The 24,052-nt window shown below is 40.9% G+C and overlaps 2 protein-coding genes across 2 annotated transcripts in view; one reads left to right on the top strand and one right to left on the bottom strand.

The window, feature by feature from the left end:
* Nucleotides 1-1,950: 1,950 nt before the first annotated feature.
* Nucleotides 1,951-9,981, bottom strand: GLRX2 (glutaredoxin 2). The gene is made up of 4 exons (XM_039883347.1): nt 9,819-9,981; nt 6,971-7,037; nt 4,731-4,907; nt 1,951-3,817 (listed from the first exon to the last, which is right to left on the bottom strand). The coding sequence occupies exons 1-4, from the start codon at nt 9,905-9,907 to the stop codon at nt 3,665-3,667; spliced, it is 486 nt and encodes a 161-aa protein (XP_039739281.1). The 5' UTR covers nt 9,908-9,981; the 3' UTR covers nt 1,951-3,664.
* A 10,509-nt stretch (nt 9,982-20,490) lies between these two features.
* CDC73 (cell division cycle 73) overlaps nt 20,491-24,052 on the top strand; it is an 83,931-nt gene continuing 80,369 nt past the window's right edge. The window contains exons 1-2 of the mRNA XM_039883339.1: nt 20,491-20,842; nt 23,175-23,280. Coding sequence (XP_039739273.1) covers nt 20,712-20,842; nt 23,175-23,280 — 237 coding nt within the window. The 5' untranslated portion in view covers nt 20,491-20,711. The remainder of the gene's footprint in view (nt 20,843-23,174; nt 23,281-24,052) is intronic.

Below are 24,052 nucleotides of genomic sequence, written 5' to 3'. Positions count from 1 at the left end.
AACTATACATTTCTTCAGAGGTGAAATAACTAGACAAATTTTTTAACAATTTTAAACCTAACGAAAAAACGACTTTGTGCAATTTTTTATCATGTTTTAGGAAACAGTAAAATCCAGATACATTTAAACAAAAGACGCTTTTCTCAACAGCTTCCCAATTAAATATTTTGGCAATTGAAGTGTAAATTGTTTAGTTAAAGAAAATGAGAAAATGAATGGCCATTTTTAAAATAGTAATGGGCTCCAATAAAGTTTATCTTCCAGATCTTAAAGCTAGGACCGAAAAGATAACACTTCTTAAATGGGTCACCATTGTCTTCTTTCTAGCCTATAGTTCTGGAAAAGAAGCAGAGCTACTGCAACAACTCCTACTTAGTTTTTTTCTATTATTTTTATCCAGCTATAAGGTATGGTGATATGGACTGAATGTGTCTCCCCAAAATTTATATGTTGAAACCCAAATCCCCAAAGTATTTGAAGATATGACCTTTGGTAGGTCATTAGTCTCAGCCCTCATGATGGATCGGTTCCTTTGTAAGAGAAGTGAGAGCAGGAAGATGGCAGTCCTCAACTGGGAAGAGGTCCCTCGCCAAGAACCACCTTATCCTGCACCTTGATCTTGGACTTCCCAGCCTCAAGAAATGTGAGAAAAGTTTGTTGTCTCAACCATCCTGTCCATGGTAATGGTAAAGCAAAGTTATACAGAAAAGAAGAAATGGAAACCACACATAAAATTGTAGCTAGGACCTTGGAAAACCGTGGTGAGTCCACAATAAAACATACAGAAGCCCTCCTTATCTGCGGTTTCAGTAACCTGTGGTCAACTTTAGTCTGGAAATATTAAATGGAAAATTACAGAAATAAAAAAAAAAACACGTTTTAAATTGCGCGCCGTGCACAGTAGCCTGATGAAGTCTCGCGTTGCCTTGCTCCACCCTCACGTGACGTGAATCTCTCCCTTCATCCGGGTCTCCAGGCTATAGACGCTTCCCGCTGTTGGTCACTCAGTATCCACCTCAGGTGTCAGATTGGTGGTATCTCACTGCTTGTGCTCAAGTCATCCTGGTTTTACTTCACAGTGTCCCCAAAGCACAGGAGTCGTGACACTGGGAGTTCGGATACAGCACATCAAAGCTACAAACGGATTCCTCTAAATGAAAAGGTGAGTCCTGTCCTGTTCCTGTGAGAGGCTTTACTCACTTATTACAGTGTATTATATAATTGTCCTATTTTATTATTGGTTACTGTTATTCTCTCACTGTGCCTAATTTATAAATTAAACTTAATCATGGGTGTGTCTGTGTAGGAAAAAAGCATAGCGTATATAGAGTTCAGTACTGTCCAGTTTCAGGTCGATGTCGGGGAGGGGAAAGCATTCAGTATATCTCCTGAGGATAGATGGAGACTGCTATATGTATTTCTGAGCCATCGTGATTATAGAAATTATATGTTAACGTGTCTTCTCTGTACTAAGCACTTGTTGTGATTTACATTATCTGCAGATGGTGTTATCTGCCTTTTTTAAAAAAGGAACTTACAGTTCCGAGAGATTAAGTCACCTACCTATTAGTCATGCCTAAGTATAATTAGTGAAATGAACACTCCTCTGTCTTGATCTAATAGGTGTTATCACTGCAAGTACCAGATAGGATTGTTTTCACTAAGGATTTGGTACTTCCTTGTGGTCCCTTCTGTAATCCCCTCCCTTAACTCTAGGCTTTGTAACTAGACCTGCATAACCTATTAAAACAAGTTCTTGGTCATCCAGGATTGGCAGGGCAGCTGGTCAGTCCTAGAAGACTGCCACCCACCTCCCACTCAGACACCAATTGAAGCCACGTTGTCACCTTTGCTTCTGATCAACTGGTTATAGATTGAGGGTTCAAATGAGGGGCTCTCCTTGGGTACAATTAATTTGCTAGAGTGTCTCACAGAACTCGGAGAAACATGTTACTCACTAGATCACCGGTTTATTGTAAAAGGATGTAACTCAGGAATAGCCAGGTGGAAGAGATACACAGCGCGAGGTGTGGGAAAAGGGCACGGAGCTTCCATACTCTCCCCAGGCACTGCTTCCTCAAATCTCCACGTATTCACCAACCCATAAGCTCTCCAAACCCTGTACTTTTGGGGTTTTATAGGGGCTTCATCACATAGGCCTGATAGATTAAATCACCTGCCATTTGGTGATTCAATTCAATCTCAGTCCCTTGCCCCTCACTAGAAGTTCTAATTCCTTGCTTGGTTCTCCCCTTATGGGCTTTACAAGTCACTTCATTAATACAATAAAAGACACTTTTCTGGCTCAGAAAATTTCAAGAGTTTAGGAGCTGTGCGCCAAGAAAGGGATGAAGACCAAATATATCCTTATAAGTCACAATATCACACAAGAAAATAGACTCTCTAACAAAGATTTTACAACACAGCAAGTATGTAAAATTTCTCATGACATAATGCAAAATAAAAGACACTTCATTCTCTATTGCATTCATTCCAGTATTACAAGTTATCACAGGAGATAAAATAGTCCTAATTCTTGCTTTATCAAGGTCTAATGGCAGTTTAGTAAGTTCATGTAGAAAGCATGGCCTCCGGCTGTCTTCTGCAGGTCTGTCCAAAGATTCCTTGCTGTGTTTTGACCACAAAGAAGCGCCCATTTCTTTTAAAATCCATTTTCCTCCCTTCTCTAAGTTTTCTCTTCCCAGCATCTGATAATCTGACCATGTGACACTGTGTGACCACCTAGTAAAATGCTTCTTAGGCACTTAATATTAAGTCAAGTGCATTTCTGAACTGTTTCAAAAGTTCATCCTCATATAACACTGAAATCTTCCTCCTTTTAATTTCTGTTGAAGAGCTATACAAAATGAAAGGATTTTTTAGGCAGAAGAGGTGAGAAAAGGAAGTTTCCAGCAAAGAGTAGATTGTTTCAGGCAAAGTCACTTCTCTGTGGAGGATGGCAGGAGTCTATCAGGTAGATTTCCTCCCTCTGCTGACCAGGAAATTCCAGACCAACTGGTTGAGATTACATTCCTGGAAGGAGCTGACCTGCAATTAGGTTAGGTATTAGTCTCTGTTTTGGTGACATAGGCATAGCATATATGACTCCATTTTGGGCCCGTTGTCTTTTTTCACAATGCCCATAGGTGCAGTTCTGTTCTTTGGAACCACTAAGTCAATAAATGACTAATTTGGGTTCTCTGAAATAAGTTTCATTCCATCCTATAAATTTAACATACTTCTCTAGAAGTACAAAGTGTGAAGTCTTGCATAATATAGTTCAAGGACATATCCCTACCAAGTTCACAACTGTACCAGTGAAAGCTTCACATTTTAATGAGAAATCAGTCTTCACCACTAAAATATATAAAAGGTAAGGAGTTAACTCCTTCTGAATAGTATATATAATAAAGAATCCCAAATGTTAACCTTCTACCTCTTGGTTGTAAAATTTCATATATAAATTCCTAATAAAACACATTCTTTATCTTTTGATATAACTCCACTCCTTCAGTTTTAGATATCACCTCTTTTTCTCAAGAATTGGCAAGCAGGAAGATGAGTGATTTATTTCCACAGTGATTTATTCATTATTTTTACAACTTTTTCATGAAGATGATTCACATATTTAAACATCCTCAAACATTCAAAAAGCATTATTACTTTAAATAACTGACATTTTACTATCACTAAAATTCTTGTTCCTTTTTTTTAAGTAACACTGATGAACCAGTGGAAGCAATTTCCCTTCTTTGTGAAGCCTATGAGTGTCAGTTGCACCTCCAATAAAAGTTCCATTGACAAATATTCTTGGCACCTGTTGGATAAACAAAGGATTAGGTGTCACCTTAGTGTCAGAAGTAGAAAACCATTTCCCATAATAATAATTGATGCCCACACCGTGGGCAATTTTATGGGCCGGGCACCATACTAAGCTCTCTTGTAAGTTCCCTATTTAAATCTTTACAACCCTTGAGTTAGGTATGATTTTTAGCCTTATTTTGGAGGGAAATGAGGCATAGGAACTTTGCCCAAGATCACAGTGACAGTAAATGACAATGATCAAATTTAAATCCAGGGCAATCTGATTCTCAAGCCCTTCTTCGTAATCACTACAGCATATAAAAAGTAAAATAAAGCAGTCTCTGTTAACATTTAAGTTTCTTACAGTTGTTTGCTAAAAGGGGACAAGTATACTATAAACTTCCATATATACACACACACATATATATACATATATATATGAACAAGAAGGGAAATGGCAACACTGTATATTTTGCTAGCAATGCTTATTATGGAAAAATCCACAAGTTTCAAGAATCTAAAAACATGGAGCACTAAAGCACTCCTACTGGCACAGTAACTGAAGACTGACCCCTGGTCTGTATTGTCCAAGTGAAGGAGGAAGGATACTTTCATCAAGAGAAGAGCTACAGGTGGCATTAAAGATTTGTAGACAAGCAAGGACTCATGACAACACCATTACCCCACCTGTCACAGTCGGCGCGCGCGCGCACACACACACACACACACACGGCAAAGAGTAAAAATAAAATAAATTAACTCTGCTGTTTCCTATTCTATGAATCTGGCTTCCGGATCTGCCATTTCTTTCTCAACATAGATTCTCAGAGAATGTCTGGCTGTCTTTTCCTAACACGAAGGATATGGGCCCTAGTGATTCAGATCACCACCCCCCGGGGGAAAAGCACCACAGAGGATACACTCACGGTTCTTTCCCCAGTCATTTTGTAGAGAGCGTCCTGAAACTGGCTCCCATACTCAAGCATGTCCAGCTCCACCACTTTGTAGTTAATATCCATGCCATGGAAAAGCTCCTTTGCCATTGTGCAGTAAGAACAAGATGTTTTTGAGAAAATCACCACGCAATTATCAGAAATTGTTTCCTGAAGTAAAACAAACAAACAAAAAATCACTTTAATTTCAGACATTATCTTTTCGAAAGAAACCATAATATAGAGGAAAGGATATGGATTTTGGGGTCTCACCATTCAGAGCTAAAACTAAGTCTCCATCATCTATTCTCTCATCCATAGATTGAGGGTAATATTCACTTCAGAGGAGTGTCATTAGAGGAAAAGGATGTCATGGCCGGAAGGTGTTGGCATGGACTAATAACAGTAGTAACATAATCGGACCCAATTCATATCCAGCAAACACTTCTGCGTGCCAGACGCATGCACAACACTTCACTAGCTCATTTAATCCTTGCTACAGTCCTGAGATAGGTCCTGCTATCACCTCCACTTCACAGAGGAAGGCAAACGACTTACTCATAGTCCTCAGCTAAATGGCAGAGCTGGGATTTGAACCCACGCAAGTCTGATTCTACAAACCAGGCCTCTCAAATAGTTAAAAGGTGTTCCAGAGTTAGCCTCACTTCCCTTAACATTCAGTGGTGAGGGCTGACATAGGATTTCTCCTTAAACTTTCACTGACCCAGGAAGAAACAACAGCTTATAATTCAACTTCCACTCTTTCCTGTATATCTTTATAGTAAAAAAAACAAGCAAACAAACAAACAAAAAAAACTGGCATTACTGTATCGATAAAGTATTCATATATTGTTGTTCCTGGAAAAGCTATTTCCAGAAATGCTACTTCAATGCTTTTGAGGCAGAGGCCAGAAACTGTATTTTTAAATACTTTCCTGGATGATTCTAATGATATCAGCCTGCTTTGGAAACAAGCCTTGATCACAAAAACCAGGAGACTTTGCTAGGCATCTGCCTTACCTATGAAATGTTTTGTTTGTTTGTTTCTAAATATATGAATGTCTGGGTCCTTCAAGAGATTCTGAATGTGTAGGTCTAGACCCAAGCATCTGGATATGTTGTTCTTACATGGGTCCTAAGAAGCACCTTCAGGATGCAGGCCAAAAAGCAGAGTACCTGGGCAAAGTGATTCAGAAGTCACACCCACCTGGGGTATCAGAATGGTTCTAAGTCACAGGCCAGCTTTCTGCAAGTGCACTATTTCTTATGCTTTCTCTTCTGCTTAATCATAATATTGAGTATAGGAGTCTATCTCAGGGAAAGCCAGCCATACCAGAATGTATTACTGAACTCATTTTATAGATGAAAAAATGAGGCTGAGACATCCATAAGACTGGGATTTGACTCAACCCATCCCAACACCAAAGCCAGCGCTCTTTCCCCCGCCATGCTGCCTCATGTTACAGGCACACGGAGACTGTAAGTGACATGGATATGACCATCCTGGGTGCTGACATGTAGTACAAACATTGATGAAAAGATCCCAAAGTGAGCTGAAACTCCAGATGACAGTGCTAAACTTTCTTGAACCCTCCTCCTCACCTTTTCTCAAGATCATCCTTGGTAATAGTTCATCATTTTGTATTCTCATTTTTAAAAAGGGCAATTCCCTCACAGTAGGTTTCTAGCATTGCCGTTACAGTTGACAGCTGTGAGTGAATATTTTTTTAGGCAAATAAAGGCAGAAATGTTCTGTATGTGATAGTGGTTGGTGGTTGAGGAGCAGAGAAAGAAAAACACAAATATGTCTTAGAAGCGGCAGGAAAAGAAAAACATACATACACGAGAAATTTTTCAGAGGCAGAATTAACTGGGATTTGCAGTAGGGGAAAAAAAGAGGAAAATAGGAGAACACACCGGTGCACGGCACCCCTGAGAAGACTGTTTAGAGTATTGTGTACTAGGTTCTGTGTTAGGAAAGGAAGGCCAAAATCAAACAGTTCCCGGGGTTAAGGACACCTCGACCTGAGATGGGGACAATGGCAAGGGGGAGCCAACCTCACAGACCCAACTGAGAAATTATTTGGATAGTAGATATTAAAATAGATATTAATTTAGTAATACATTTGCTGAACTATAGCAGGTTGGATACTGAATAAACACATTCATTGTGTAAGACAAAATTTTTTTTCCACACAGGAAAGTTTTTATACTGCGTCTCCTGCATCACTCACCCGGATTTGATCTGCAGGAGCAGTTCCTGGCTTCTCCAAAGATGATGATGACATGCTGTTCCCCATCCTAAAAGGGATTTTTAAAGGTAGCACAGTTTATTGAACATTAAAGATAATATGTGAGATGAGATCCATGTGAAGAAAACCTCATATGCAAATATATATCCAAACTTAGGAAATAGAAAAAAGTTTTACTTATTATCAGTACAAAATATCGGTTTACAAAGTATTTCTTTACTAAGACCAAAAGAGCCTGTGTGCTTCTCTAACTAACTTCCTAATGCCCTTAATTATTTGATGCAATCACATTTATTATGTTTAAAGCCTGGCACCAAATTTCAAAAAGACAGTCCTGATGATAGGCCCTATGACCTGACTATTGGTTAAAATGTAGTTTCCATTTTCTTATCGAAACATGCCAAAACTCCATGAACACTTTTTGACACAGATAACCTATGAAGATCCAAAGATTTTATGGATATTGAATTATAACGTTGTACACCTGAAATTTATATAATGTTATTAATAAATTTCATCATATTTCTAAAAATTTAAAAATATATTTAAAAACAGAGAGGTTTTAAAACTGAAAAAATTTTTAAGGAAACTAAAATTTCTAAACCACAACAATCCATAGCTCCAAGTTTCCCAATCTGTAAAGTGAGAATAATCACTCCTACTGCAAAGAGTTTTGTGAAAGTGAATGAATTGATTTACAGAAAGCAGACCAGTGTCTTGAACACAGTATATGTTCAATAACGTTTGACATTATTACTGTTATTTCCTAATTACAAAGACCCTCTTTATATCAGTGTTTCATATCCGAAACCAAGCTGTTGGGAGTTTGTAAAAGGAAACATTCATTGCAACAGGAAAGTGTTCACTAAAAAAACTGACCAGTTTAGTACATCGAACCTCTCTGCCTACTCCTAGAACCTCCCCATCCACTCCCACTTTCATGATCAGCCAGTTCCAACATGGTTGGAACAATATCAGATCTCATGATGCAAACTAATTGCAGGGTGAAATTACAAATCTTACAAAAAGAATTATAAATAAGAGGCTCCAAAAAAGAATTACTTTAATATCTGGGGATTAAGAGGGTGAGAGAAAGAATTAAAGATTCAAATATTCTCCTGATGATTATGTTGCAAACTCAAGTTTTGATAGAAAAAATTTTCCCTCCAAACACTTGAATTATTCACTGTGAGTATACTTAAAATTTAAATGTTGTTAACCATAAAAGTATGCTACTTTTTTAAATGTTTAGCTTTTTCTTAAGGTACCCATCAAACCTTTTTTCTTTTTCTTTTTCTTTTTTTTTTTACTGTATAGCATAAAACTTTACTGTTTTAAGAATCTACTTTAAATGGCTTTTTACATGTTGTCCTTGGATGATGAGCATCTTTCTGCCTGTACCCTTAAAATAAGGAAGCTATAACAAACATCACTTTCAGTAATCACAAAGAAGAGTTAGAGACAGAAACTATTGGAATGGAACATTGTAATTCTACAATATTTCAATATATTGTTTCTTGCTTCCAAATAGTTTAGCAAGGAAACCTTTAAAAGGAAAAGGGCCTGTGTGCTCATCTCAGACAGAGGGTAGGAGAAGCAAGCTAGACAAACTGTAGCCAACTTAGTTAGACAGTGCAGCTTTAAGGAAAAAGCAGACTGAGTTTCTGGAATATAAACCAGAAAAGAAAGAAGGTTAATTAGTTCTGGCCTGGACCTTAGAAGGTGCTTTGTTGGAATAAATCAGCAGTCTATTTGGTTTATCAACTAAGAAAACAAGCCCTTTCCATCTCAATTCCAACATGCTTCATCCCTTAAACCATCTACTACAATATTCACTATTGAAGGAGTTCCAGTAGAACTTTCTTAAGAGGATTTTTTTGGGGGTAGTGATAGCAGGTAGAAGGTGCATTCTGAAATATCACCCCCTTCCCTGCCAACTAAAAGAGAAAGTTTCTGGAAAGGACCTTTCTCCTTATTCTAGTTGAGTTTTGCAAAAGTTATCGCCTATTAAGGAGAGGGACATCAACGGAGAAGTCAGTCAGTGCACAATAAACCTTTCACTTCAAACGATGAAGCACCCACTTGTCATGCCACATGCATGGAGCGCCTACTATGTGCTTAGCAGGCAAAATGCTAAATGCTCCAGAGAGACATATCATTATTGGTAGGAGTTACCAGATCGAATGCGTAGGAAGTGACTCTCAGGCAGGGAGAGATGCACAGTGGACCGCGCAGACGTGCGAGCCGGCAGAACAGCCTGGACTAGGTAGGGGTGGGCACATCAGCTCAGCCAGTGGATCTTCTTTGCCGGTATTGGAATGCGGGCAACACAGGGAAAGCACTGTCCTCCGTGTAGCCTAAGGCGACCTCAACATGCATAAATCACAGTCCCTGTCCGCAAGGACGTGCCCACTTATTAGGAAGCGTCCCCTTCACTTCCTACACTAGGGTTACCAGAGTAGCAAATAAAAATGCAAAGCTCTCGATTACATTAGAATCTCAGATACAAAGCGACTGTTTGGTCTGAGTACGTTCTGTGTAGTATCTGGGATATACTTAAGACAAAACAATTATTCGCTGTGTATTAGAAATCCCAATTTATTAAGGCATCTTGTATTTTATCTGGCAATCATGGGGCGGGGGGACGGGGTGTCCAAGCGGTCACGACTCAAGTATTCTGAACCAAGGCGCTCAACCTCTCAGGGCACCATCCCCTCCCCACCAGTTCCGGGCCTCCGCCTGATGGGACTTGGGACCCAGGCGGCGCCAGAGCCACGATACCGAGGCCTCTGCACCCTGCCGAGCTCGCCTTGCACGCCGCGCCCGGTACCTGAAAGCCTTCCCGAGGAGCCAGCCCCCCGAGCCGGTCCCGCTCCGGGCGACACGCGTCCCTGCCAGCACCGCACGGCGCCAAAACATGGTCCAAGACCGGGCCGCAGCAAACAGAGGCTGGTGCGACAGCGGTCTGAGGGAGCCCGCCTCCGCCGGCAGGCCCCGCCCCGCAGCCTGGCCCCGCCTCAGCCGGCAGGCCCCGCCCCGCCCCCGGCCCCGCCTCCGCCAGCAGGCCCCGCCCCGTGCGCCCAGCTACGCCTCCGCCACCGGCCACTCTCCTATCCGCTGCTAGCGTGGTCTCAGTGGGGCTGGCGCGAGCTTCCTCGCTCCCTCGCCGCCGAACTAGCAGCACAGCTGGAACTCAGATTCTTGGTGGTCCCAGAGAGTTCCGCCCTCGGTCCCAGCCAGAACCTCACCTGCTGGTCTCCACGGCTCGTTCAAGCTTCGCACCTGTTTCTATCTGGGTTAGGGACGCTCGTAAAGGTTCATAGGCATGTGGGGACAGTGAGTGGCTTTATGGCCAACATTCTGGCGAAAAGGACTAAAAACATAATGACCGTCCAAAACAATCCAAGTACCTAAGGATGACGGCGTCTTCACAACTTCCTGTCGGACAGGTCTCTATGTTGGTGAACTAAGAGCCTAAATATGCCGTCTTAAAACAAGGCCATTGATCTAGAATCCATAACAATCATGGGAATATTGAATTTTAACTCATAGTTAAAAAAGTAATTCAACGTAGAACGTTCGTCGAAAGAAAACAAAGATTGTGTCTTAAAAGTAAAAGTGAGCTTAGAAAATAAAACTTAAAAAGAGCCCAGAGTTCTCCTGCCATGACTTTGAAAATAGGCCAGTGCTGCTAATGACAAGATTGTGCCACTGAGTCATAGTAATAATAGGCCTCTGTGCAGTCGCTCGCTGTATAAGAGGAGGCAGGTCATCTCCTAACTTACTGAAGATATTGAAATCTATTTGTTAAGTAAGGTCAAAGGTCAAATGGTATGGCTACATTCTAAACAATTATTAGAACAATCCATACCTTTTTCCATCCTTCATGCTCAACTAAGTTTAATATCCATGTTACCAGGTTACAAAATTGGAACTTCAGTCTCTGATAGTTTTCTAACTTCAAGTAGGCTATGCTTCTTGACTTCATAAAAAGAGGATAGTTGCAAAAACAAATACCCTAAAAGATGTGAAGTCATTCTTCATAAATCCAAAATTAACTTTAAAAATTAAGATATGTTATTTATAGTGTTATGGAATTTTGTTTTGTTTTTTAAATCAATCAAAAGAGAGCATTTAGGAAATTCACTGTTATTTTTGGTTTTGAAGTAGAATTTTAGCTTATTGTCTCAAATAGTTTTACAAAATAAAGACCATTATGAGGTGAAATAATCATGTCACCATTTAATTTTGATATAGCAGAGATGGCCTATGGTTAAGTCCAGAATTCATTGGACAGATTTTTAAAAAGGGATCCCACAATGACAGTACTTCAGACAAAAATGGTATGCCTGAATTAACCATGATATATCATAATTTTCAAGTTCTTTGTGCTTGAATGGGTAGCTACAGAAGTGATGACTTTTGGTGGTAACCGTGACGTGTACAGTAGCACAGTAAGAAGCACGCGGTTTGTTCGTGCATGGTGAGAACACAGTGTGGGACGCCCAGCACAGCAGAGTCAAGACTGTACTGGCAGCCTGCTCTTCGCGAGGCGCTGGGGAGGAGGACTTGCGGTCAGCCCCTGCCATACCTAGGTCTTCCTTCGGCACAGAGGGCGCCCCACGGGGCGGGCCCCGGGAGCCCAGAGAAAGCGCTGCGGGCCGCGGCCGGCCACTGACCACCATGCTCACCACTGACCAGGTTGGCGCATCCGAAACTCCCGCGGGCGCCGGGCCTGGCCCTGCCTGCGTCCTGCCTCCTGGTGCTGCCCCGCGAAGCCCAGGCCGGCCGTGGAAGCTCCGGGTCGAAAGTACGGCTGGACCTGTCACCCAGAGACTCGCAGGTGCTGACGGCCGCGCAGGTGGCCGTGGCTGCAACATGGACAGCAACAGCCTCTACTACCTCCTTGACGCGAACATCCTCAAGGCGTAGAGACAGCTAGTGGCCGGCGTCAGGTCCTACCCAGGCGCGGAGATGCCGGGAGCCGCCGGGAGGGCGCGGTGGCGGGAGACTGGCTGCAGGAAGGCAGGAGGAGACGCTGAGCTCAGGCTTGGGCGTCGTCGTGTCCGGGGGAGACCCCTCCAGCTTCTAAGCCCCCCCAAGCGCCGTGGCGTAGACCCCCTGCGGCCGCGGGAGCAGGGGAGCGGGCGGGCGGCTGGTGGAGGGCACTTCAGCTCCATGGACCACATCTGTTGCAATAGTTTGCTAGCACAGCTTCTCGGAAAATAAAAAGAATATTGGTAAATACAGCCTTATAACTTCTATTTTTTTTTTCACCACTCAACATGGCGTCGTTTCAAATAATTGACATACCTTTACAGTTTTTTTTTTTTAACTTGTGTTTTTATTGCTTAAATTGTCAATGAAAGCTCACACATTTTGTTTGCCATCAAGAGCAGGTTTATCCCCTGCCTACGTTGAAAGCTGCTAAGCTCACTAAATTAGATCTTTTACTCAAAAGGGCTCTTAAGGGAGGTCCTCTGTTGTGGGTCCAATCTGTGGACCCTAGCCCTCTCGGGAAGCTTTGCAAATTCTCCCTCCAAAGAAACTTAAAAAAAAAGTGTGTGATTGTGAGCCCTCCAGGGTCAGCTATTTTACCAGTTTCCTAGTGCTGCTCTAACTCACTATCACCAATTGAAAAGAACAGAAATTTATTTTCTCACAGTTCTGGATGCTGCAGGTATAAAATTTGGCAGAGTGGTCGGTGTTCTTTCTAGAGGCTACTGTAAAGGAGAATTCATTTCCTTCCTCTTCCACCTTCCCGCGGCTCCAGGTGTTCCCTGGCTTCCTTGACTTGTGGCCACATCTCTTCAATCACTGCTTCTTCACATGGCCTCTCCTGTTTGTCCCTAATAAGGACACTAATGATTAGATTTAATGCCCACCTGGATAATCCAGGATGATCTTCGTAAGGTCTATATCCAAATTACATCTGCAAAGACTCAGTTTTCCAAGTAAGATAACATTTAAAAGTTCCAGGGATTCAAGCTGGATATTTTGGGGGAAGGACCATTTTTTTCAGCCCACCGCCATTTTTCAGCCTACATAACCTAAAACAGACTGGAGAAAGCCTGATATTTCATTACTGTCTTGTGTATTTTGTGAACATTCTGTGAATTTTGCATTGCGCTAATTTTGTTTTTGTTTTACTATATTACTTCATTCTTTCCCTGTGTCAGTTACTGATGGTCATTTTAGGCACAGTATACAACAAAGTACCTGCCCATAAGAGATAACATATCTTTTCTTCAATTTTGTGAACATGGTGTAAAATTCACGGTTCATAAAGATGTGTCCTATTTTCCCTTTGGCCTCACTATTACATACCCTGTCTGAAAAGGGAAAACAAATTTGTGTGCCCATGCATTGTTATAGACTGAACAATGTCTCCCCCTTGTGTTTTTCCCCCCAAGTATACTGCGACTGTAATTAAAATCACATTGGTTTAAAACTGTGGATGAAAAAGGGGCCACATACCAAATCTGACAAATTCAGAAGAGGCCTGCAAGGCAGGCCTTACAAACTCAAAGACTGAAAGTAACCACGCAAAATGGTCGGAACATAAAAATCCCTAACTAAAAGCGGGTCACCTGCAGCTTCCTTGACAAAGGTTAATATTTACCTCCAGTGAGTCCATCTGTTGTCTTTTTACATCTAAGATAATATCCTTTTGAAATGTCAGAGTAATCTTTTCTAGATCTCTCCGGACACAACTGCCAGCAGCAGAACAGGAGACCACAGAACCCCTCACTGTTCTTATTCCCTGCATCACACCTCTATGTGCTGTAAACGTTTACTATCCTGGACCAACCCATGAAAAGAAGTATGTCTCACCATTTTGCTTTTTATCCAATCTCAGAGATTCCCTCCTTTGCTTTTTCCTTCTCCCTTAATCTACCATGAATGGATTTCATGTAATCCTCCTTACATCTCCTCCTTTGATTCTAATGTATAAAATAAACTGCAAAACTGCCATTTTCCAGAGCATTTTCTCAATCCGTTGAGATTTTGCTTCCTGGCGGTTGTCGTCAGTTTGGCTCAAATAAACTCATTAAAATTCTCTACAGGTTTGGATGTTTCTTACGTTGAGAAAACCATTACTGAAATTCATTGTAAGCCTTTTGGCACTATAGAGTTTCTTATTTTACAAGTACAAAAATTACAACACATTATTATTTTGCAGGAAAGCTTCAGAAGGACTGCTGCTTTTCCAAACAATCAGTTTTCCAATGCCCTGACATCAAATGGGTGTTCCATGATTCAATTCAATGCTGACATTCACCACCTAGAGTTAGCAAACACCCCCGCAGGTTCAGCCCTGCAAGACTGCCTCCTTTTCAAACACCATCCACAAAGGGGGAGGCCAGGCTACCTGCACTTATGCCTGCCCAACTACAAATTTGGATGCTACTACAACCTCTCTTCAGGTTCGATAATTTGCTAGAAAAACACAAAACTCAGGAAAGCGCTGCTCTTACAGTTGTATTATGAAGGATACACCTCTGGAACCACCAAATAAAAGAGACGCACAGGACTGGGTTGTGGGGAGGTTGGTTGCGGAGCTTTCAGACACTCTCCAGGTAAACACTACTCTCCCAGCAAATCAATATGTTCACTAACCCAGAAGTTCCCCTGAAACCTTATTGTTCGAGAGTTTTCATCAAAGTTTAATTGCATAAGCAAGACTGACGAAATCATTGGCCTTTGGTGCTAGAGAGGCATGGTATTGAATGTTCAACCCTTAAACACAGCCAACCCCTCCCTTGAAACTAAATAAGAAAGCACCAGGAATCGCCTCATTAACATAAACTCAGGTACAGGGGAGTGGGGCTTGTTATGAATAACAAAAGACACTTCAACCACTCAGGAAATTCCAAGGTTTTAGGAGCTGTGTGCCAGGAACTAAACCAGGAGCAAAACCCAAATACATACATATTTTTTAATTATAACACGAGGACCTATCTAGTCTTTTTATAGAAACCCAGGGATAAAAAGCTGTAACAATGGAGGTGTCAGATGTTATTTGAACTTCTTATACTCAGAAGACGTATATCCTAATTCAAGAATGAAATGAATAAGAAAATACTTTTGTTAGGTACATTAGAATATGCAGCTGCATAGTAAAAATGGAAAGGATTAAAGATTTATTTAGATATTTTGTCAAACTGAAAGATACTTAAATGCTCTGAGCCTGGAGAACAGGGGAAAGAAACCCAGTGAGTATTTTATACCTACATGGAAGAACTGGGAGCAATATTTTTGAACCAAGTATGCCCTCGGTATATTTTTTACATAGGAAATAAAAGATACGTCCTTGATTAGGGGAACTTCCTTTAAAGAATGTAGTAACTTTACCACTTCAGTTTTCTGAAGAATTAGCAGCTGGTATGTTCTAATGAAAGTATTTGCTGTTATTTTCTGCCAAGTACTAACTTCTATATCAATTCTATATCCATAAAATGTGTGTTATTAAATTTCTGGGTCAATGGACTCAAATGCCAAGACCAGAAAATGTGTTGTTTTTTTTGAAGTGTGAGCAAATTATTATTTTTTTGAAGATCTCTGGTGGTCTATAACCCTTGTACTAGGCAAATTAATAACTCTGAGTGCCATCCGGTGTTGAACAAACAGTGTTCTGTGATAGACGTTTTCTAACCTTTGCATTCTGGAATTTTGTCTTTTCTGTCTCTACAAGGGTCAATGTTGCTTTGCCTTGTCCATTTTCTTCTGTCAAGAAGAGGTTAACCTTGTATTTTTATTCTTCCTTTTCTTATGAATTTAAAGAGAATGAATGGGGGAGCTATGTTTTCAACTTCACTGGAGAATACAATCATATTTGAGACTAAAAAATTCATTTATTAGTATGGAAAGCTTTAACTATTGATGTAGAAGATTAATGTATGTGTCTTGTAAAATTTAATAGAGGCACATAGTGTAAATTCATGTTTATAATTTAGTAAATTATCTGCTTCATACTGAAGACAGAAATTTCGGTGGCATTTCAAAAAAAGCATATTCCCCTGAATCTCTTAACTCTTTATGATGTAAAGATTGGTACTCCTCTCTCCACAATGTGTTCCTGCTGGTCTTTGAAGGTCATTGACAGAATCCATGTTTCTGTCAAGATTCAGCAGAGATCCTCACTGCCACAGACTGGGACCCCAGACTCTCTCGTCTGGACCTCTGAAATCTCTTGTGTCTCTTTCTGCTTAAGGCCATTATACCTGGATTGGGGAGGTATATTTAATTGAGTTTCAACATTTTGTTCAAGTACTTCATATTGAGTTTTATCCCCTTTCCTAGGAAAACTCTATTGTTATCTGACCAGATTTGTATTTGTTCCTTAGTGAAATTGTTTTGTAGCCTTCAAACCCTTTCTCCTATGGTCCGTCAGAAGCAGACATGCAGAGGCCCTGAACATCTATCCTTGACCTGGCTCCCAAAGTTCCTTCAAAGTGTCTTTGAACCAACTTTGCCTTGAGTCTCCATTTAAAAATTACATAAAAACTTCCTCCTTAGTCTTGTCTTTGTGTCCCTGCTCTGTTTAATTTTATCTGCTTACAAGCAGGAGGTTTAGCCCACCTGTGTTTGGTGAGGATTAGACTTTGGCCAAATTCCAGAGACATGAGGTTTCATAAGTACCATCTTTAGGAAGCAGCTGCAGTTTTCACAGGGTATTCTCAATTGAAAATTGCCACATCTATGCCCCAAACCCTGCTTCCCTCATGTTCTTAACACCCTAATGTTAACTTGTGTGCTTATCTCTCTGTCACAATTATAAGAGGGACAATTTAGAACTGCACTAGTCACTTTGGCTACCTTTGACAAGAACAAGATTGTTCATTTGAGAGGTGCTTTAGAACAAAAATAAATCCTCATGAGGAAATTGTCTTGTTTGTATATAAGAAAGAGACTTTTCTAATTTATGGAAGGAGACACCTGCTCCTTCATGTCCACATTTTGTAGACTGATAAGGTTTGGCTTTTTAATTATATGATAAAATTGTCAAGGGCCCAAGTTAGTCTTTAAATCAGCTATAATAACACTCTTTTGTGTGTGTACACATTAAAATGGGTATTTCTACATCTAAATTTCTCTTCTCTCTTTGCAAAGAAAGTATTAGCTTTTTGCAGTGGTAATTTTACATTCGTCTGAAGATGACCGCTTTTCATTTTGTTCTGCTTTTCCTTCTCTTGAAAATATAAAGATTAACTAATGGATCGAACAAAAACATTCAGTTGTGTGCTCACTCTAGGAATATGCAGTTCATATACAGTCATGATATCTAAAAAAAAGTTGTCAAACTCAGTTTTATTTTGTGAATCCTGAAAAGTGCATTTACTGAATAGCCCTGGTTACATAGCTACAATACAAGAGCTTTTGGCATGATTAAGAGTTTGTAAATTTTAATTTACCATGTAAAAACAATGTCAACACAATATTTTGTTTTGCAGAGACTAGGGTTAAATTTCTCATGATTAAAATTTACTAAATTTCCTATGCTGGTTTTGAGAGTTAATTTATCATTGTATAACATGATTAAAATTAATGCGTTCACGATAATTGTAAATTACAGATGTTCACGATAATTGTAAATTACAGATCCCTAACTAACTTTAAGACTTTAGACAAATGATTAAGTTAACTAATAACTAATCTTTTGATACCTGGGCAATTTCTAAGTAAAAAGCAGATAAAAAAACATTGGTTGGTAAACAATTTTTTAAAATTCTTATTTCTTACAATGGCAATAGATTAAGAAAATATGCAAATGTCTGAGTGATATCTATGTGTGCTTATTTTAACACCTCAAAATTGTTAAGATAATATAAAATGCACATTTATGAAAAACAGTAGTTAAGAAATTATTGGTTTTCTGTCTTCTGGTATTCTCCTTTGGAGAAAAAGAAGATGGTTATTTTGGTTAAATATCATAATTAATATGACTGGTTGACTATATTAGGTGATAGTAATTAAAGAGAAATACAAGACTGTATGACAATCAATATAACTTTCTTTTTAAGTGTTATTATTGTTTAAGATGTTAAATTTAATATTATCTATACATTGTTTTAATATACATAATTTAAGGCTATAGTTTAAAAATTTTAAATATATTATTTGTATATTTATATATTCATTTATGCCTAAATACAAATGTGCATAAATGTATATTTATAAATCTTATATAGTCAATATCTGAATAATATACAAAAGAGTAAATTAGAATTTGGGTCTTTTTTTCTGTAAAAGAATTTTTATCCTGTGCCAAATTAGTAGGAGGCTCCCTTTTGTTACTAAAATATTTTAATTCTCAGTGTTTTTTTAACAGATTCTTAAATCGTTTTGAAAAGATTCCTTTTGAAAAAATTTAGTTCCTTATACAATTGTTGTCTTTTGCTGTTTTTACAATGTTGCTTGTAAATATTTCTTGTCTTTAGATATTTATAACTTTTGTTCACTCTAGCAACTACTTTTGTTTTTTCTCAATTTAGGTCCCAGATTCAGAATAATGCCTAAACTCTCAAAATGGCCATTGGGTAAAAAAGAATCGCTCCTTTAAACATGAAAGGTCAAAAAACATAATTAGAATTTTCTAGCATTCTTCAAATTTTAAAAAATAAGTATGGGAAACCCTTGTTTACAAAACTTAGGAAAAAACTGACAATGCAAAAAGACATCTTAGGTTAATTATACATACAAAAAAGTGTGTTAATAAAAATATATTTTAAAGTATACTTTTCAAGTTAAATGAAGCCTATCAAAATATTTTGTTTCCAGGATCCTGAATTCAAAAATCTTTTTTTTTGTTGTTGTTTTTCATGAAAGGTCTGAACAAGCACGATCGGTACTGACTCTTAGGAGGATTATTCAGTCTTTCATTAGGTCCAGCCACCAAAGTACACCCTTCTTGTCAAAAGAGCCTTAACTAACAGTGCTAAAGCATATGGAAGTTTCAACTGACAGTTCTAGGGTCTCCACTGAACCTAATTGTTCCCCAAGCCATGCACTTTTTTACTGACAAAAAACACTCAACACTTCTCAGCTAGCTGCCTAACCGCCTATAAAATACTGTTGTCTCATTCACATACCACTATCCTTTACAACAACACTAAACCCAGTCACCCTGGTTTCCTTACTGAAAAGGATAATCCCACCATTGATTACCTCCTTAGGACACTATCTGTAATACAGCATGTCCTTGAGTGACATCGTTTTCTTCAAGGTCATTTAGTTATAACGTTGATGAGAAAAAAAAAAAAAATTGTATTCAGGCCAGAGCGACTCTCTGGGTGGTGTGCACTTTTCTCCATGCTGCATGTATTTCTGCCCACATCCCAAAGGTGTGCACGGTGAGGTTCACTGGTGTCTCTACATCTGAGTGAGTGCAGGCGTGTGTGAAATCATAGTGAGCTAACAATTAAGAATGATAAAAACAAATAAGGTAATGATTTTCTAACCCCGTTTGAGTTTAGGACGGTGGGTGGCTGGAGCCTCTCCAACAAGCTCAGGGTACTAGGTGGGACCCACCCTGGACAGGCTACCTTTCCATCACAGGGCCACTCGTACCTACCCGCACTCACTCAGGCTGGGACAATGGAGACACAACCTCACCTGCACATTTTTGGGACATGGAGAAAACCAGAGTACCCGGACTCCCCGGGGAAAACTCATGCAGACATGAGGAGGAGGTGCGAACTCCATACTGGCAATGGCCAGGGTGGAAGGTGATGTTTTTTTTTTTTTTCCCCCTCATCAGGATGGAAAAAAGTCATCATCTAAGGAACTGTGAGGGAAGATTCCCCATTTGTGACATTTTGATGATCTGCTGGACCTTTTCACTTAATTCTCATTCTACGTCCATTTTCTCCATCACCCAACTGATGCTTTGAGAAGGTACATAGCTTGACCCCGGTCAAACAGCAGTAACAAATGCGGTGCCCCGGACTGACCGCCGCTGGACTACTAGGTCCTTTCCAGTACGTGAATCCACCAAAGCTCAAACGACCCCAAACCTCACCCTTCTAAAGGGGCTTAATCACTAAGATCCAGAGGCCACTTGCTAGGCCCGGGTCCGACCTAGGTGGGAAGGTAAGCCTATTATTCTGCAAATCTTTCGCCAAGCTCCATCGTCGCCAAAGGAGGGACCTGAGAGCCTTTGGCCGCACTGAGGGGTAGTCACCGAGCACTCAGCGCGCGCTTTAGGGTCGGAGGCGCGGCCCCTTCGCGCAGGTGCGCGCGCACCTGTCGCCCGCCGTGCGCGCGGCGGGGGTCGGGGGGCCGGGGGTGGGGGACGAGGTACGTGCTCCGCGCGCGTGCGCCCGGCTGTGTGTCCCGTACGTGCGTCGTACGTGGGAGCCGCGTCCCTGCGCTCCGAGGTGCGGGCCGGGAGTCGGGCCGGTGCCGAGGGGCAGTCTGGGAGGGGCGTTCTCCTGGGCCCTGGCGACGCCCCCTGGCGGCGGCCGCGCGGCGCGGGAGGCACGCATCAGGCGTTCTCCGCGGGCAGCCGGCGGTGGGGCCTTGCCTCCCAGCGCGGGGTCCTCGGCGGCCTGGTGGCTCCTGCCCCTGCTGTTGGCGTAGGCGCGGACGGCTGCGAGTGCGGCTGCGGTTGGTTCGCGGCGGCGGCGGCGACGGAGGAGGAGAGCGGGGCGACAGGGGCAGAAAGAGGCAGGCGCGGCGGCGGCAGCGGCGCCCGGGGCCGGCGGCGGCGAGGGGGGTGAAGATGGCGGACGTGCTCAGTGTCCTGCGACAGTACAACATCCAGAAGAAGGAGATTGTGGTGAAGGGAGACGAAGTGATCTTCGGCGAGTTCTCCTGGCCCAAGAATGTGAAGACCAACTATGTGGTTTGGGGGTGAGTCCGGCAGGGCTGTGGGTCGGGGGTGGCCGGGCAGAGTCGGTCGCCCCCAGGCGACCTCTTTCCTGGCCCCTCCCCCCCGTCCCCCTTGGGGATGGGAAAAAAGCGGGTGCTCCGGGGAAAAGTTTTTCTCCGGAGTCGAAGTTGCACTTTTCGGTGAGGAGGGCGAGCGGGCAGCGGCGTCTGGAGTCGCCCGTGCCCCGCGGTCCCGGTGAAGCTAAGGCAGAAGGTGCCGGGCAGCTTCTGACTTCGCCGGCCGTCTCGCCGGTGCGTGTGGGGTGCCCGGCGCGCGTGCGGGTGCGCTCCGGGGGACGCCCCTTTGTGTTTTCAGTGCTTCTGCCTTTTCGAGGCCGCCCTGTGCTGTGGCTGTTTCTGTCCGCTGGCCCTTGCCGCTCCTGGTCAATCTGATCTCCTGTCGCGATTTCCTGGAGGAGAGAGGGCAGGGAACCCACTACATGGAGTTAGGACGGGGAGGTTTGGTGGCTTTGGAGGAGTCATCCAGATGATGTTGGAGGTGCAGGCAGGAGTTTCCTCAGGGAGAAACTTGCTGGTAACATGGAGTGAGCTTCGCAGATCCGAGTCAGAAATTGATGGTGTGTGTGTGTGCTTTTTGGGAAATGTGTTTTAAAGAGAAGTGTTTTCAGACATCGATCCACGTGGGGTGTCTTGAATTTTAAGTCATTAAAAAATGTAGGGATGGGTCAGAATCGTTTGGGCCTTTTTATTGATGTTTGTTTCATGGGTGTTTCATTTGGATAATTGGACCCTTGGGCTAGAACTTCCGTACTCATTTTGATAAATGGACGTAGTGGGCTTCATGAAGAGTTGATGAAAAACTAAGGGAAAGGTAGTTGATTGGTCGGATTTTATTTTTTGTTTTTTGGCTTCCAGGGCTTGTGATTTCATTAGCTTTATGAAATGTTAACAAATGACATTTTGATTTTTCCTATGTTTTGCCCTTTCCAAAGAATTTGCACAGACAGAATTGAATTTGGAGTTTTAATTGATTTTGTTTTTTCCTTTAAAAAAAGGTTAAGGCGAAGTCTGGGTGTTGAGCGGTTCAATCTGAGAAATAGGAAAATTCTTTGGATCCTGGTCTTTGCCTCAGAGGTTAATCTAATCAGAATAGAGAAGCTGCAACCTCTAGGTCTTAGCAGTCACTTCCAGCTTGGAATGTTAGGAAAAGTTTCATAGAAGTCTGGCATGTAGAGATGCTACAAATTTTTCTTGAATAAATGAGTGAACAAATGAATAAGCTTTAATGGATAGGGATTCTGAGGGTGAAATGGTGAATTAGGTCTTTCAGGACAAGGGAACTGTATACTTAAAAGGCATGAATGCTGGAAAGGAAATGTTTTGACAGCAATTTAGTGGAGACAGTAGTGAAAAAAAGATTGGTTAGAATCAAACTTTTGCAAGAGTGAATCACACCAATAAATATATCTTTATTTGCTTTTAATCTTTGTGTACGTGTATATATGTTTGTATTCATAGCGTAAAACTACCTGTCACATGCAGTATGCTGTTATTTTGCTTTTCTGTATAAAAAAAAAAACCCCAGTTGTTACCCATGTATTAGATTTCATAGTATAGTAATTGACAGTGATGTGTGATTTGAAATAAATCAACTTAGAGGAAAAGTGGATATGGAGGCTAGAAAATTAGGTCTGGGGCCTATTGTACTGGGCAGTATTCAGATGAATTCAGATACTTTGACATTTCTAGATGGGGAAAATGTAGGGTAGGGGGAGATTGGATACTAACATTTGTTGAGCAAGTTTTTATTTGCTTTCATTAAACATCTCACACCCCTAGACTACATTGTTTATCACAGGTACAATTTATTTTGGCTTTACATCATAAGTTTAATTTGAAGGATGTCAGAATTATACCTCTGAAGTTTATCGTTGTGTTTACTTTGAGAATGTTACTTAGGAGACATAGGATAAATTTCTTGTAAGTTTATCACCGGTAATAGTTGTGCTTCTCCTAATCAGTTTGATTCTTTCCTCTTATGGATCCTCTTGAATGTGTTACTGATTAGTTTGTCTGTTGACAAAGCCCAGAACCTAATTTGTGTCAAATTCTAAAAAGTGTGTAGTGCCTTAGAGTATGAATATGCACTTCTTGCTTTTTTTCATTGTCTGCCTTCGTGTTTCTTTTGCCTTAATGACAGTTGCACTTATTAAATGTTGTACATTGTATTTTTGTTAGCCATGTTAAATCCATTGTTGGATAGCAAGGTGGGTATAGGTAAATTAATACATGTGATTAAGCCTAAAGAGTTGAAATAGAATTGTGAGTTAAACTCTTGCCTTAATTATTTCAGCACTGGAAAGGAAGGCCAACCCAGAGAGTACTACACATTGGATTCTATCTTATTTCTTCTCAATAATGTGCACCTTTCTCATCCTGTTTATGTCCGACGTGCTGCCGTAAGTAGAATTCATTTTAAAACTTTTTCGATTTAATTAATAGTAGGTATCCTTTGCCCTGGGTAACTTCCCCCAAGGGTTTCAGATCAAAAGAATGAGTTTTGAGTTGTGGTCAAAATGGCAGAGTAGAATGTCAGCTGTTAATGGGGGGGGAATGAAAGGTTGGTTTGTATGCAAGTCTCCTGGGGGTTCTCGATTAGATTATTGTGATTATGCAGATTATTACATGTAAAATGTTGGTAGTGTTTACAACAGAAGTTTTAAAGATACTTATAGAGATGTTTTAAAAAAATTTTTGAGTCTGTGGAAGGACCCTGATACTCAGAACTCCAGTTTAATCTTAAAACTTTTTCGATGTCAGAAAGAATCAACATTAATAGACTACTTTTTAAAATTAATTTTTAGTCAGTAAACTTTTTTTCCAACTTTATTGATAAATTCCTATTTAGTTTTGCCTGCTTTCTACATTGCAGTGTTTGGACATTGCTTTTTAGAACAAGAAATACATATTTATTGTCAAATTTGTATTGAAAAAATAGTATATAGGGTGAAACTACTTGGGACTTGGAGAACTAGTAGATTAAAATAGAAGCATCTCTCTATAAAGCCACATTAACTCATATTAGAGTTTTAAAAACTGAATTAGGTGGTAATTAGAATGTTGTTGGCTATATCCATTCATTTTGGGGTAAGATAGGTGATCTAGATACTTGGTTTTGGTGTAGAGAGTATGTCTTTGGGGAATGTTTGATGCGTGTGACTGATAACTGGT

The sequence above is a fragment of the Pteropus medius genome, unplaced genomic scaffold (assembly GCF_902729225.1).
Source record: "Pteropus medius unplaced genomic scaffold, Ma_sr-lr_union100, whole genome shotgun sequence".
Taxonomy (NCBI): Eukaryota; Metazoa; Chordata; class Mammalia; order Chiroptera; family Pteropodidae; genus Pteropus; species Pteropus medius.
Note: the sequence above shows the minus strand (reverse complement) of the source record. Positions and strands in the feature narration are given on the sequence as shown.